At 40.2% G+C, this 14,100-nt stretch overlaps 1 protein-coding gene across 1 annotated transcript in view; it reads left to right on the forward strand.

Annotated features, from left to right (window-relative positions):
- The window catches only part of SMYD3 (SET and MYND domain containing 3), a 326,898-nt gene that overhangs the window by 277,110 nt on the left and 35,688 nt on the right, over positions 1-14,100 (forward strand). Inside the window, exon 9 of the mRNA XM_087718002.1 lies at positions 11,552-11,639. Coding sequence (XP_087574128.1) covers positions 11,552-11,639 — 88 coding nt within the window. The remainder of the gene's footprint in view (positions 1-11,551; positions 11,640-14,100) is intronic.

A 14,100-nucleotide genomic window follows, 5' to 3' on the forward strand; every position in this document is an offset into this window, starting at 1 on the left:
ACTAAACTAAATATGAGCAATTAAAAGTCAATGAAAGGAATTAAATTGTTGTGTTGACTTCTTTTCTGGAAATGGAAAGACTGGAGGCTAAAGTCAACTCTTAAGGGATTGCATTCTTTGCCGCATTGAAGCTTCCCTTAGCCTATGGACATATCACAATTGGGTGTCCTTTTGGGTTATTCTAGCCATATCAAGTAGGGACATGGTGGCTCAGCAGCTAAGATGCTGAGCTTGTCAATCAGAAAGGTTGGCAGTTCAGCAGTTCGAATTCCTAGTGCCGTGTAACAGAGTGAGCTCCTGTTACTGGCCCCAGCTTCTGCCAACCTAGCAGTTCAAAAGCATGTAAAAATGCAAATAGAAAAATAGGGACTACCTTTGGTGGGAAGGTAACTGTATCTTCGGCTTTGAAATGGAGCTGAGCACCACCCCCTAGAGTCAGGAACAACTAGCACATATGTGCGAAGGGAACCTTTACCTTTACCTTTTAGCCATATCAAAAGTAACAGAACTACTTATATTTGCTCTTCTCTAGTAGCTTACTGGATATCATCTGAGCTGGGGAACACATCTTTCATATCATATCAGTTCTGTCCTGGTTGAGAATGTGCTTTTGGGATGAATTGGATTCTTTTTTTCTCAAAATAATGAAGTAAATGAATATAGCTATTTTCTTGTCCAATGGATTATGTTTATTCTGATTCTTTAACTGTGACCTGGATCTTTTTCATCTTCTGGTAATGTACAATATCGATGGTGTAGCTCATAGCATCATTGGGATGTACAATACGTACTCCTTCATTACTAATATGTAGCAATTCATGAAGGGAAATCTACATTCCACGTGCCTAAATGTAACCGACAGGCAGTTAAAAGATGGGCCATTTCTATTCATTCCAGTATTTACTTTGCTAAATTATGACTTATAGGGGAGAAATGGAATATATGTAATAGCTGGCTACCAAAAAGAAAAAAAAATGCAGTTTATGCCTGGAAGAATGAGAATATTTGTGGAAGGGAAGGGCCTCACCTTGGGAAAGACAAAACAATCCTCTACCTGGCTGCTGGCATTTACATCCCAAAACATTCAGAACAAAATGTATTCATGAATCATATTCACATCCTTGCTCAGCAAAATATCTCTTCTTTTTATCCTTACAATGCTAAAGGGATAAACAGATAAACCAAGAATTAAATTCAAGTATGCCTTTGTAGCCAAATGCCCCATGAACCTGCATCAACATTGCACAAGAGAAAAAAAATTCAGAATTCTTCACATGTTTAAGTCTGTACAAATAAAAGAGCCAAGAGAAAGCCTGGAGGATGTCACAAACCAGGAGAAACTGCTGATACCCATGAAAACAAGCTCAAACTTAAAAAGATTTTGATACACTTGAATATTGGGTTTTATCCCACAAAACATTGTTCAGTGTTAAGGATTTTAAAGTTTTATATTTAAGCAATTAAAGCAGATGCACAATTATAACGTAGATGGAACCTGGCAAGAAAGACCTGGGATCCTTGGTGGACCATAGGTTAAGGTTGAGCCAGCAATAACAATAGCACTTAGACTAATATACCACTTCTACAGCCTTCTCTAAGCGGTTTAACAGACTCATCATATTGCCCCCAACAATCTGGGTCCTCATTTTACCCACCTCGGAAGGATGGAAGGCTGAGTCAACCTTGAACCTGGTGAGATTTCAACTGCCAAACTGCAGCTAGCAATCAGCTGAAGTAGCTTGCAGTACTAGCAATAGCAATAGCAGTTAGACATATACCGCTTCATAGGGCTTTCAGCCCTCTCTAAGCGGTTTACAGAGTCAGCATATTGCCCCCACAGTCTGGGTCCTCATTTCACCCATCTCGGAAGGATGGAAGGCTGAGTCAACCTTGAGCCGGTGAGATTTGAACCGCTGAACTGCAGATAGCAGTCAGCTGAAGTGGCCTGCAGTACTGCACCCTAACCACTGTGCCACCTCGGCTCTATTGTGTGCTGCTGCTGGCAAAAAAGCCAGTGCCGTTTTGGGCTGCATAGGGGTATAATATCAAGATCATATAAAGTGATAGTACTGCTCTATGCTGCACTGGTCAGACCACATCTGGAATACTGTGTTCTGGTCACCACAATATAGAAAGGATGTTGAGGAACTGGAAAGAGTGCAGAGAAGAAGAAAAAATATGGTAAGGGATTTGAAGGCTAAATTCTACGTTGGGTGATTAAAGAGTTTGTTATGGTTAGCTTAAAGAAGAGTAAGCTAAGGGGTGACATGATAGCAGTTTTCCAATACATGAATGAATATCACAGGGAAGACACAGTATATTTATTCTCCCCAGCATCTGGGTAAGACAAGGAGCACTTTACAGCGGGAGATCCAAACTTGACCAAAGAAGAGTTTTCTGATGGCAAAAGCTATTAAGCAGTGGGACAGCCTGCCTTCTGAAGCTGTAGGTGCTTCATCACTGGAGGTCAAGATCAAGAAATATTGGACAACCATTTGCCCATGCACTGGGCAAATGGATGGACTAGAAGACCTCCCAATTCCCTTCTAACCCTATCATTCTTTGAATGCACAGAATTCAGTAAATGCCACAACTCAACCAATCTACCAGAGTTATTCTTTGTTTTCTCAAATGCACCCAGGGTCACATATTCCAAAAGAGTCACTATTCAAGCAGCCACCCAAGCTAAGCCATGCTGTCAACAGAGAGCACTTTAGGAAACCAGATGAAATCACTGGTCAACACTAGCTACACACTTGAAACAATTTGTATTTGATCTGCTTTTCACTTCTCCAGTGTCTAAATATTACAACTTATCTTCCTTTAAATCCAAAGCTATCCATTCCTTAACAAAAAAAATCTAGTCTATTTTAAAAAACACTATTACATTTTGTAGATACCATCTCTGCTACTTAGCAACACAATACTTTTAAGCTGCTGCATAGAAGACAGCTGCTTCATATACAGTATTATTGTTTTACTATAACATTACAAAATGTAATGTGTAAAAGATATCTCTTTCCCATTAACTTTGACAGTGCACTCCTATAATATTTAGTTAGACATACATCTTGTTGGGTTCAGTAGGGCATTGGGGTACAGGTTCAGATGTCTGTATACACTGATGACGTTAACAAAAAGTTAAGTTGCTTTATGATTCAGGATTGCAAAAATCATGCGTCTTTGGGAGATTTTATTAATACAAAAGATATAATCCTTCCCTTTTTCCCCCAAGGTCTGTCAACAGGTTTAAATACCAAATTTGCTGTACATGACAGGATTAGATTCCTCCTTATTCAGATCTTTGCTCTGTTACAGCTTGTTACTGAAAATTGCTCTTTCTTTCTCATTTTGTAATTGTGATAATTCCCTAGGTATATTTGCTTGAAAGTACACTTGTAAGTGGTTATACAATGACATATTTAAAATTTGGAATTGGTATCAGAGGTCAAGATGGGGATCTTTGGTCCCAGGCAGAGGTGAAATGCTACCGGTTCGGACCAGTTCACCCAAAATGGTAGTGAAAAATGCAACCGGTTTGGGCAAACCGGTATTTCCAACGATCAGCTGTGACACCTGATTTTTATTAGCTAGAAAGCAGGATTTCGCTATTCTACTTACCTTTGCAGGCATGCTCAGTAGCAGGCTCCACCCGGCCACCGAGACATCATCACGTCCGTTTTTGATGCTCTGCGCATGCGTGGAAAGTTGCATATGTGCTCACATTTGTGAACCGGTAGCGAAGGTAAGTAGATTCACCACAAAGAAAAGGAAGCCAACCTGTTCTTCAAAGTACCTGAAGGCAGGACAAGAAGCAGTGGATGGAAACTAATCAAGGAGAGAAGCAACATAAAACTAAGGAGAGATTTCCTGACAGTTGGAACAATTAATCAGTGAAACAACTTACCTCCAGAAACTATGAATGCTCCAACATTGGAAGTTTGTAAGAAGATATTGGACAACCATTTGTCTGAAATGGTATACGGCTTCCTGATATACGGGGTTGGACTAGAAGACCTCCAAGGTCCCTTCCAACTCTGTCATTCTGTACTCGTAATAAAAAGGTAAAGCTGTTCTGGCCTTAAGTGAAATACTATGGTGCAATTGTATATGTGCTGTATCAAGAAGCAAATTCTATGCCCGCAGTACATTCATGTGGGAGAAAGCAGGGCAGTCAAGGTAGCCATAGACCATAGTTCTTCCCCACTGAAATATTAACCAGAGAAGTTCCATGTTGCATTCAACACTGTTCAGAACAGATATATTGCTGCTATATTGTCTATTAATATACTAAGGTTGTGGTCTCAGCACTCAAGTAAGCCTGTCCAAACACAATGGGACATATTTTTGAATAAACCCACATTGAAAAAATACAATTGTAAGTATGTTTCCAGAAAGGAAATCCATGCAGCTCAAGGGAGACTTGTTCCTCAGCAACACTGCTTAAGGCAAAGCTTTAAATGTAATTTATTTTTATGCTGGCAATTTCTCCATTGTAGTTATCCATCTACTTTCTATCCTCCATTTTTGAGAACAGAAATAGAATACTGCTTGTTAAAGTATCTTTTTTTTAAAACTAGAATAAAACAATGGCCTCTCTGAAGCTTATGATGTATACTTGAACAAAAATGCCATATGTAGAAAAAAAATCCACTATTCAAGGAACTTCTAATAATTCTGTTTTTCCCAACAACAAAGAAAATTTTGTCTATTATTTCTGAACTCATGGCTTTCCAAGGAAAATAAAGCATATATGTATGTATGAATATACAAGTGACACTGCAGGCTGTTACAACCAAACAGTTGGCAGAACTGACTCTTTTCAAATATCAATGCAATGTTGTAAAATAAGTGTCCCACAGACCTCTTCACTCAGCCATACAAAAATTGCCATTTTGGCATATCAGCTACCTAAAACAGCTGTTACAGTTAGGAAAACCAATTTCCATCTGCAGTTTACAATTGTTTCCATGCTTTATAATGTAGATTTCTTTTTTCCTTTGATTTACCTGTGACATATATTCAAATAGTTGATTAAAATCTGGGCAGCTTCTTCCCTACCATGTTTAGTTAAAGATACTACTAGATGAAAAATTCTACTTATTCTCAGGCTGAAACAGCATTTTTCAACCCCTACCTCCTAATGTTTATGTTTCTTCTTTGAATGCCTAAAGGTTTAGTTAAAGTCTTAACCCAGAGTGTCATTTGTTGAATGAGTCCTTTCATATTTTACCTCACCTAAATATAAGCTGCTAAATGAAATAAACGTATTTAAAGCTGTTATTAATATCTGCAATAGGTCTCTGCAATTTCTAGTTCAGGATCGTTTTATATTTGTAGCTAGAGTCGTATCACATGGCTCAATTTTCTAAAGCACTTCTAGTGAAACCATTTATTTGTATAGAAGTCTTGTTCTATAAAAGATGAAATTATTCTTTCACTGACTGTCTCCTGTGGTTGCTTTATAGATATAGAATTGAAGTGACAGTGGTTCTTTGCTGTGCTCATGAATGAAACCAGCCGCTTAATGCTAACCCTTGCTGCTTCAATTGCATGCTGCATTACGGAAGGGTTGCAGTATATGCATTTTTCTTGGAATATAAGAACAGGATACAATTTTAGCAGCAAAATAAATTGTTAGCAGGAGCTTCTGGGTAGTCAGGAAAGGATATTTTCAAATATTTTTAATCATCAATGGTATATTCAATCATTTAGATTTTTATAGCAATACTGCTCATCTACAACATGTATATGCTACCTTTTTCCAGATAAGACTGCAGCTGACCTTTCAGAGGCATACTAAGTTTAGTTTAGTTTAGTTTTAGTTTTATTAGTATTTGTAGGCCGCCCTTTTCCCTGAGGGGACTCAGGGCGGCTCACACAAAACCGGGAAGGGGGGATACAAACATAAGATAAGAACATATAATAAAATAGTAGGCAACATACATTCATCATTCGGGAGGGGTAACTATCCTTATCCCCAGGCCTGACGGGCGAGCCAGTTCTACAAGGCTATGCGGAAGGCTTGGACGGTGGAGAGGGTACGAATCTCCACGGGGAGCTCGTTCCAAAGGGTCGGGGCTACTGCTGAGAAAGCCCTCCTCCTTGTAGTTGCCAGCCGACACTGGCTGGCCGATGGAATGCGGAGGAGGCCTAATCTATGGGATCTTATAGGTCGCAGGGATGTAATTGGCAGAAGGCGGTCTCTCAAGTATCCAGATCCACTGCCATGTAGGGCTTTATGGGTGACTAATAGCACCTTGAAGCGCATCCGGAGATCGACAGGTAGCCAGCGCAGCTCGCGGAGGATAGGTGTTATGCGGGTGAATCGAGGTGCACCCGCAATCACTCGCGCGGCTGCGTTCTGCACTAGCTGAAGTCGCCGGATGCTCTTCAAGGGCAGCCCCATGTAGAGCACATTGCAGTATTCCAGCCTAGAGGTCACAAGGGCCCGAGTGACTGTTGTGAGAGCCTCCCGATTCAGGTAGGGTCGCAACTGGCGCACCAGGCGAACCTGGGCGAATGCCCCCCTGGTCACAGCCGCTAAGTGGTGGTCAAATGACAGCTGTGGATCCAGGAGGACTCCCAAGTTGCGAACCCTCTCTGAGGGGTATAAAATTTGACCCCCCAGCCTGAGTGGTGGAATATTAGTCAAATCTTTGGGAGGAAAACACAACAGCCACTCGGTCTTTTCTGGGTTGAGCACAAGCTTGTTAACCCTCATCCAGTCCATGACGGCCTCAAGGCCCCGGCTCATCACGTCTACCGCTTCATTGAGTTGGCACGGGGCGGACAGATACAATTGAGTATCGTCCGCATATTGATGGTATCTAATCCCGTGCCTGCGGATGATCTCTCCCAGCGGTTTCATGTAGATGTTGAATAGTAGGGGGGATAAGACCGAGCCCTGAGGCACCCCATAGTTTAGGGGCCTAGGGGACGATCTCTGCCCCCCCACTAACACCGACTGCGACCTGTCCGAGAGGTAGGAGGAGAACCACCGTAGCACGGTGCCTCCCACTCCCACCTCCCGCAGTCGTCGCAGAAGGATACCATGGTCGATGGTATCGAAAGCCGCTGAGAGGTCAAGGAGGACCAGGATGGAGGGATGCCCTTCATCTCTGGCTCTCCAGAGATCATCAATCAATGCGACCAAAGCGGTTTCTGTGCTGTAACCGGGTCTGAAGCCTGACTGGAAGGGGTCTAGATAGTTTGCATACTAAGGGCTGCTCTGCAAGTATTTAAGGTCCATAGTGTTGACCTTCATTTATTTTAAATTAATTAAATAAGGCTGATGCACTTATTCTGTCTAATACAATAATATGAATCTTATCCGATCTTGAAAAAGTTGAGCAGGAACTAAAACCCTTCCTAATTTTTTTTATCTCTTGTGAGATTGTGTAAATTAATTCACCATACTTGTTGGTCAAGAGATGGCCCTATACAAACTATTCTAACTTTTTCATTTTGACTTTTCAGTCATCAGAAAAGCAATATGAACTTCGACAGCCCTGTGTCTCACCCATTAAGGTTAGAGTAGAATGCTAGATGTGGCACCTCTATTCTACAAGTAGTGGCAACAGAAACTACCAAGGCACTACCCCAAGCTAGAAAATAGGACGGAGGTAGAACAGTGATAGTGAATCTTTTTTGTCTTGGGTGCCAAAAGGATGCATGTGCGCATTATTGCACACATGCACACAAATGGCTGAAAATCAAGGCCAAAAATTAGCTGGCCAGTGCACTCATGCGCACTGGAGCTGACAAGGCAATGCCTCACGTGCCCTCAGAAATGGCCCCATGTGCCACCTGTGCCATAGGTTTGCCATCACGGGGCTAGAGCATGAATCTTCAGGGTGCTTCTGGGAGAAGAATCTTGATAACTCTAGCCTTTCACTGTGCCTATCTCAGCAAATTCACTATAAATGAGGAGCCATATTAGTCATTTTTAATAAGAACAACTAATCAGCGGTGGGATTCACTTACCTTCCCTACTGATGCGCAAATGCCAGCACTCGCGCTCACTTCGCTCATGTATGGCACCTTCTGTGCATGCACAGAAGGTCACGCATTATGTCGGGGTGGTTGGGCAGAGCATCCTGTAGCTGCCAGTACCAGTTCGCCCAAACCGGAGAGAACCAGCTAAATACCACCTCTGCAACAAATGCTATAACTGATTAATATTACAGAGAAGCTTAGATATTGAGAAATATTATGATATTTAATTTTTCTTAACAGTCTCACCAGTTATATTTTAGAGGGTTTTTTTTCTGAATAAAGTAATCCAGAAAATCTGCTGGGACTACCAGGGAGAAAAGGCTATCTCAGGTATATGAAGCAGGAGGTAAATTGTGGTGAAGTGTTTAGTTTTGGGCTGGGACTAAGAATACTCAGGTTCAAGTCTATTCTTAGTCATTGATACTCACTGGTTGACATTTGTATCAGGTCACTTTCTCCCAGCACAATCTATTTTAAGGATTGTTGTGGGAATAAAATGTAAGTGATCCCTGTAGAAGCCAACTTAAACTCTCAGAAGAAAGGTAATATATAAATCTAACAAACAAATCAATAACTTTGTTGTTAGTGGTGTCTGGTAAAGCGCCCTAACTTGCCCTGGGCCTTTCAAGATATAGACAAGATGGAAAATCTGCATTGATCTCTATACTTGATGTCTATTACACAAGGCCTTCTCTAGCAACAGCGAAATTATGGTGCCTGTGTACAAATCAACCATGTACATAGAGAAATTAGAAATACTGCCTAAAACGTTAAAGAAGAATGTATGTAGAGAATGTGTGATAGAGAGTCTTCTTCCGCATTGGTAAGAATACAGACATCAGGTATTATTGTACGTATGTAACTGAAAAGGCTACTTACCTTGCCGCTCATATGTTCTAAAAAAATAACCTTTTTTTGTCTGGTATTAAGGATGAAAAAAATGTTTGGCCTCCTTGGCATAAACTATCATTTTTTCTTCATTTGATGGGACATAGTTTGCTTGAGGTTTTTTGCTTCTGCCTAAGGAAACAGCAGCTATATTTCTTCTTAACCCCACCCCTCTTCCAAGTTGTATGAATGGACAAAGAGTTCCTGAAAAGCTTTCTTGTTCTGCTACTTTCTAGTGGCCTAGCAATAATATTGCTTTAAAATATAATTGTGCTTAAAACATCAGAGATACAGTAGAAGGAAGCAAACCTCTATACCTGTTTCCCAGTCACACGGACTTGAGCCTGTATTCACAATCTCCTCCCCCCCAATTATTTGATTGGGGAGATGATGTGGTAGGGTACAGGAAATACAGAGAAGGGGACAGCAGATGTAGCTACTTCATCTATACAGCTTCTATGAAAAACTTGTAGAGTCAATTGCATTGTCAGAACTAATTAATTAAGATTCTTGATACTGTTTGTGGCTACCAAATTTAGATGAAAGCAAAAAAAATTCAGAGAGGGAGGGAGAGAGAGAAAGAGAAATAAAGAAAGTATTGCTATTTAAAAGGTAAAGGTTCCCCTCACACATATGTGCTAGTCATTCTCAACTCTAGGGGGCAGTGCTCATCTCCATTTCAAAGCTGAAGAACCAGCGCTGTCCGAAGACGTCTCTGTGGTCATGTGGTCAGCATGACTAAATGCCGAAGGCGCATGGAATACAGTTACCTTCCCACCAAAGGTGGTTCCTATTTTTCTACTTGCATTTTTACATGTTTTCGAACTGCTAGGTTGGCAGAAGCTGGGACAAGTAATGGGAGCTCACTCTGTTAGGTGGTGCTAGGGATTTGAACCCCCGAACTGCCGACCTTTCTGATCGACAAGCTCAACGTCTTAGCCACTGAACTACCCTGTCCCAGCTTGTTGCTATTTAGTGCCTATCTAAATTTTACAGCCCAACTATGGTAACTCCATTGTCCTCAGATAGACTGTAAATAAGCTGATGATAGAACCACTTTGTATGATATGTCCACATTAGACCCTAGTCCCATTTGTTGGTTGATCGTGCACTATGTAGACCTGGCTTTCTAGTCTTTCAAATACAGTACATTTCCTACATGTCTTCTCAAAATTTAAAAAGGCACATTAAATCAAAACCTATGTAATTAATTCTGTGCCCTTTGAAGGCGGTACAGTTAGATCACAGCCAACCTTGACTCATCCCTGTTATATGCAAATTTTAACAGGTCTGGATCTGTACGATTAACATTACTGACATAGGTACTTCAGCATGAACTTTATTGTTCTATTGCTGACCTTTTATGTGCTTTCATTCTGTACAAAATTATTTCCAGGTGAACATATTGCGATCAGATTGTTTATGTTTTGGCAACTACATTTGCAAATTTTAAAAGGAACACTATTTTCTTTGTGATTCCTTATGTATAATATAATTGAAGCCTGAGAAGCCATTTAATGTAATAAACTGTTAAGATAGTATAAGAGTTCACCTATTTTCCTTCCATTTGAACCTCTATAGTAGGCAGCACTAAAGCTACACATGGAATTAATATGAGCTCCGGGTGTATATTTCCTCCTTTTTGGAATGCACAATAATTAACTTCACTGTGTGGAAAATGCAGATTAAAACCTCTTAACTTTTGTGCTCTTGGGATGATAATTGATATGAAAATTGGTTTGCCATCCCTAAGCTCCTTTGTTTAAATTATGGTACTGGCAGAGAATATGTTTTTTTAGAATTTTATCTGCTGTAAACCTCACATGATCATCATTCATGGATTATTATTTTCTGCTGACAAGCAGAGCAAGTTAAAAATCCCTGTTAAAGCAGACAAAGCTTAGCTTTGTCAAAGAACTATCTCCTTTGGTTTTAGTAAGATTTTTTAAAAACTGGTTGCTTCTCTTGATAGTGAGTAATGGTGTTTCAGAGACGTTATGTACAATATAGAACAATACATTAGTATACATTAGTTGGGGTGCATTGCCTATAGCGTATCCATGATATTTCAATATCTGAAGCATCATCTTTGTCTTTCTTTAAGTTTCTCATAGCTTCTCCTACTCAAGTAGATTATCTCAGTGTAGTCTGCCAATTCTTCAGTCCCATGACTGCTCATTTTTCCTTGAGCACTCCTATTCATCTAAAACTCTTCTCAAAACCCTGCTTCTTCCATGCCAATGGGAAAACATTGGAAAGATGAAATACATATTATTATTCCTTTTCTCAGCTTCATCCCATTTTACCATATTCTTTCCTGTTTCCTTTACTTCTGTTTGTTTCCTTTTTTTACCTCCCAAAATGTAGCTTATAAACTCTTCTAAATGAGACTATTGTATTTTTGGCTCATTTATTGATGCTTTCCTTATTATGTAAGCATATAATACAAATATATGAAACTCAACTGTCGGTTTTGCTATTAATGTTGGATGTTAATTATTTTTAGAATTTTCTTGAAACATCTGACTTTCAGCTTCAGTTTTAGTAGAACATTATGGTATTCAATGTTACTTTACATCCGTGATAGGGTTACATGTTTCTCTTTCTTTTTTAACCAGATGCTTTTGTTTGTTTGTTTCTTTTGCTTTTATTTCAATCAAAGCAGGATTCTGACATGTTGGCAGGTGATGAGCAAGCTTGCAAAGAAGCCAAAGAAGTTATAAATGCAGTAGGAGCACCAAAGTCACTTGAAGGTATCCTTGTTCCATAGTTCACACATTTCCGTTCAGATCAGGACATTATAACGATCAACTTGTTTTCTTGTCTTTGTTAAATTCATACTCTTCCTTCCTATAATATGTATTTTGTATTTTTCAAATAAAGCCATATTTAAAAGAAAAGAAGCAAAAGGTAAATCAAATCAAAATGTGGTCTGGGTTATAGAAAACTCTTTTGTCATTAATTTTTTTCCTCAGCCTCTGTATCTTTAAGTTTCGGATTAATAGCAATAGCACTTAGGTTTATATGCCACTTTGTTGTGCTTTACAGCATTCTCTAAGAGGTTTACAGAATCAGCATATTGCCTCCAACAATCTAGATCCCTATTTTACCAATCTCAGAAGGATTCTTGGCTGTGGGCAGAGTTAGTCTGCAATCGTGAATGCAGAGTTAGTCTGCATTCTAACCACTGTGCTACCTCGGCTCTTGGTAGCAGAAACTTTGCTTTGGCCTTGCAAAACAAGATGACAGACACTTTAAATATTTAAGTAATAATACAGTTTGAAGAACCAAAAGAACGAACGAACACACACACACACACACACACACACCTATATACTTAATAAAGTTAATCTTTTGGCCATCTAAGTTGCAATCCAATACTAACTTATTGAGACTTCACTACTAAGTAATAAACCACATTTCATTCCATTTTAAGTACAAAATGTTTGTAAATCAAGTTTAGACATCTACACTATTTGGCTGTCTTTAATAACTGAGATTTTTTTCTAGCTTTTCATCACTTCTCTCCAGTCCCATCAAATGTTGTTCTCTGTTTTTCTTTAGACCAGTTTCTCTCAAAAATCTTATGGTTTAGGATTAAATTATGTCTGCAGAACTACTTTTTTCCTATTACTTCTGCTTGTCCCACAAGATCTGTCAGCGTGGGCATGCTCTGAACCCTTATATTAAACCATGCAATCTAATGGGAACTTCAAAAGCATGCTGTCAGCCTCTGTTTCATTATTTGCTTTCAGCTGCCATTGAAACGGGGAGGGGAGGCCTGGTATTTGGGAAGGGAAGTTTTAAGTACAGGAGAGATTGTAAAACGGGAGTTTTGTTCTACTGCGCATGCTGGAGATAGTGATTGGGGTGGCCAAGGCCAACCGTCCTGCATACCAACCTGATAATGCTCTTTGAAGATGGAACTCACATGACACCTAAGGTCAAGACAGTAGTCCAGTCAAGACTGGACTACTGTAACGCGCTCTACATGGGGCTGCCCTTGAAGAGTATTCGGAGATTTCAGCTTGTCCAGAACGCAGCCGCGCGAGTGATTGTGGGTGCACCCACGTTACACCTATCCTCCACGAGCTGCACTGGCTGCCCATTGGTCTCCGGACATGCTTCAAGGTGCTAGTCATTACTTTTAAAGCCCTACATGGTATCGGACCTGGGTACTTGAGAGACCGCCTCCTGCCAGTTACCTCCCAAAGACCTATTAGATCCCACAGACTAGGCCTCCTCCGAATTCCATCTGCCAGCCAATGTCGGCTGGCGACTCCTCGGGGGAGGGCCTTCTCTGTGGCTGCTCCGGCCCTCTGGAACGATCTCCCCATGGAGATCTGGACCCTTACTACCCTTCCGGCCTTCCGCAAAGCAGTTAAGACCTGGCTGTTCCGGCAGGCCTGGGGCTGTTGAACTATCCAGCCCCATTCGAGGTTACGGCTGTTGTAGAATTTTAAATTGTTGTTTTTATTTTATTTTTTGTATCCCCTCCCTTTTTTATTGTGAGCCGCCCTGAGTCTCTTGGGAATAGGGCGGCATACAAATTCAATAAAAACTAAAACTAAACTAAACTAAGGGATTTGCAGATTGGACTGTGAGATGGTGTTACCAGGGGAAGGGGGTTTGGTCACATATTGATATGTATGATTTCACACGCTTTTGCCTCAGATCTTGCTTTGCTTAGCTGCTATCTTTTCATAACCAGTAAAAGTACTCTTAATTCTGTGAAATGGAGTTAAGTGGTTTATTTCTTGGTTGCTGAGGGAGGCTGGCTTGACACATGCTGTCTCTTTTGCCACTCCTTTCCTATGGAATAGCTATCATTCTCACCCCTGAAATTCAGATGTCAGCAGTCAGCTGGCCATATGTAAGGTACTAAAGAACTGGATTTCCCAAATTAGCATTAATCCAAGTTATGGAACAGGTCCATCTTGATGTGATGATTACATGTTTTTGGAAATACTCTATTCGCAATGTATTGTGCGATCCAGAGTCACATGTTTATTGATAAATTCAGATAGTTTCTTGACTGGTATCAACTATGTTAAATTGGGAATATCAATGTCAACTAAGTATCTTATGAATGCTGATTTAATCATAGCAAAAACTCATAAAGAATTCATATTAAAATGAAGATCTTTTGTCTTTTCTGCTATATCCCAAAGAAGATTGTCAGATACGATTAATAATGCTGAGCACCGTATAGAG

This window comes from Thamnophis sirtalis, unplaced genomic scaffold (assembly GCF_051295495.1).
Source record: "Thamnophis sirtalis isolate CommonGarterSnake01/CBP01778 unplaced genomic scaffold, rThaSir2_p1.2 scaffold_6, whole genome shotgun sequence".
Taxonomy (NCBI): Eukaryota; Metazoa; Chordata; class Lepidosauria; order Squamata; family Natricidae; genus Thamnophis; species Thamnophis sirtalis.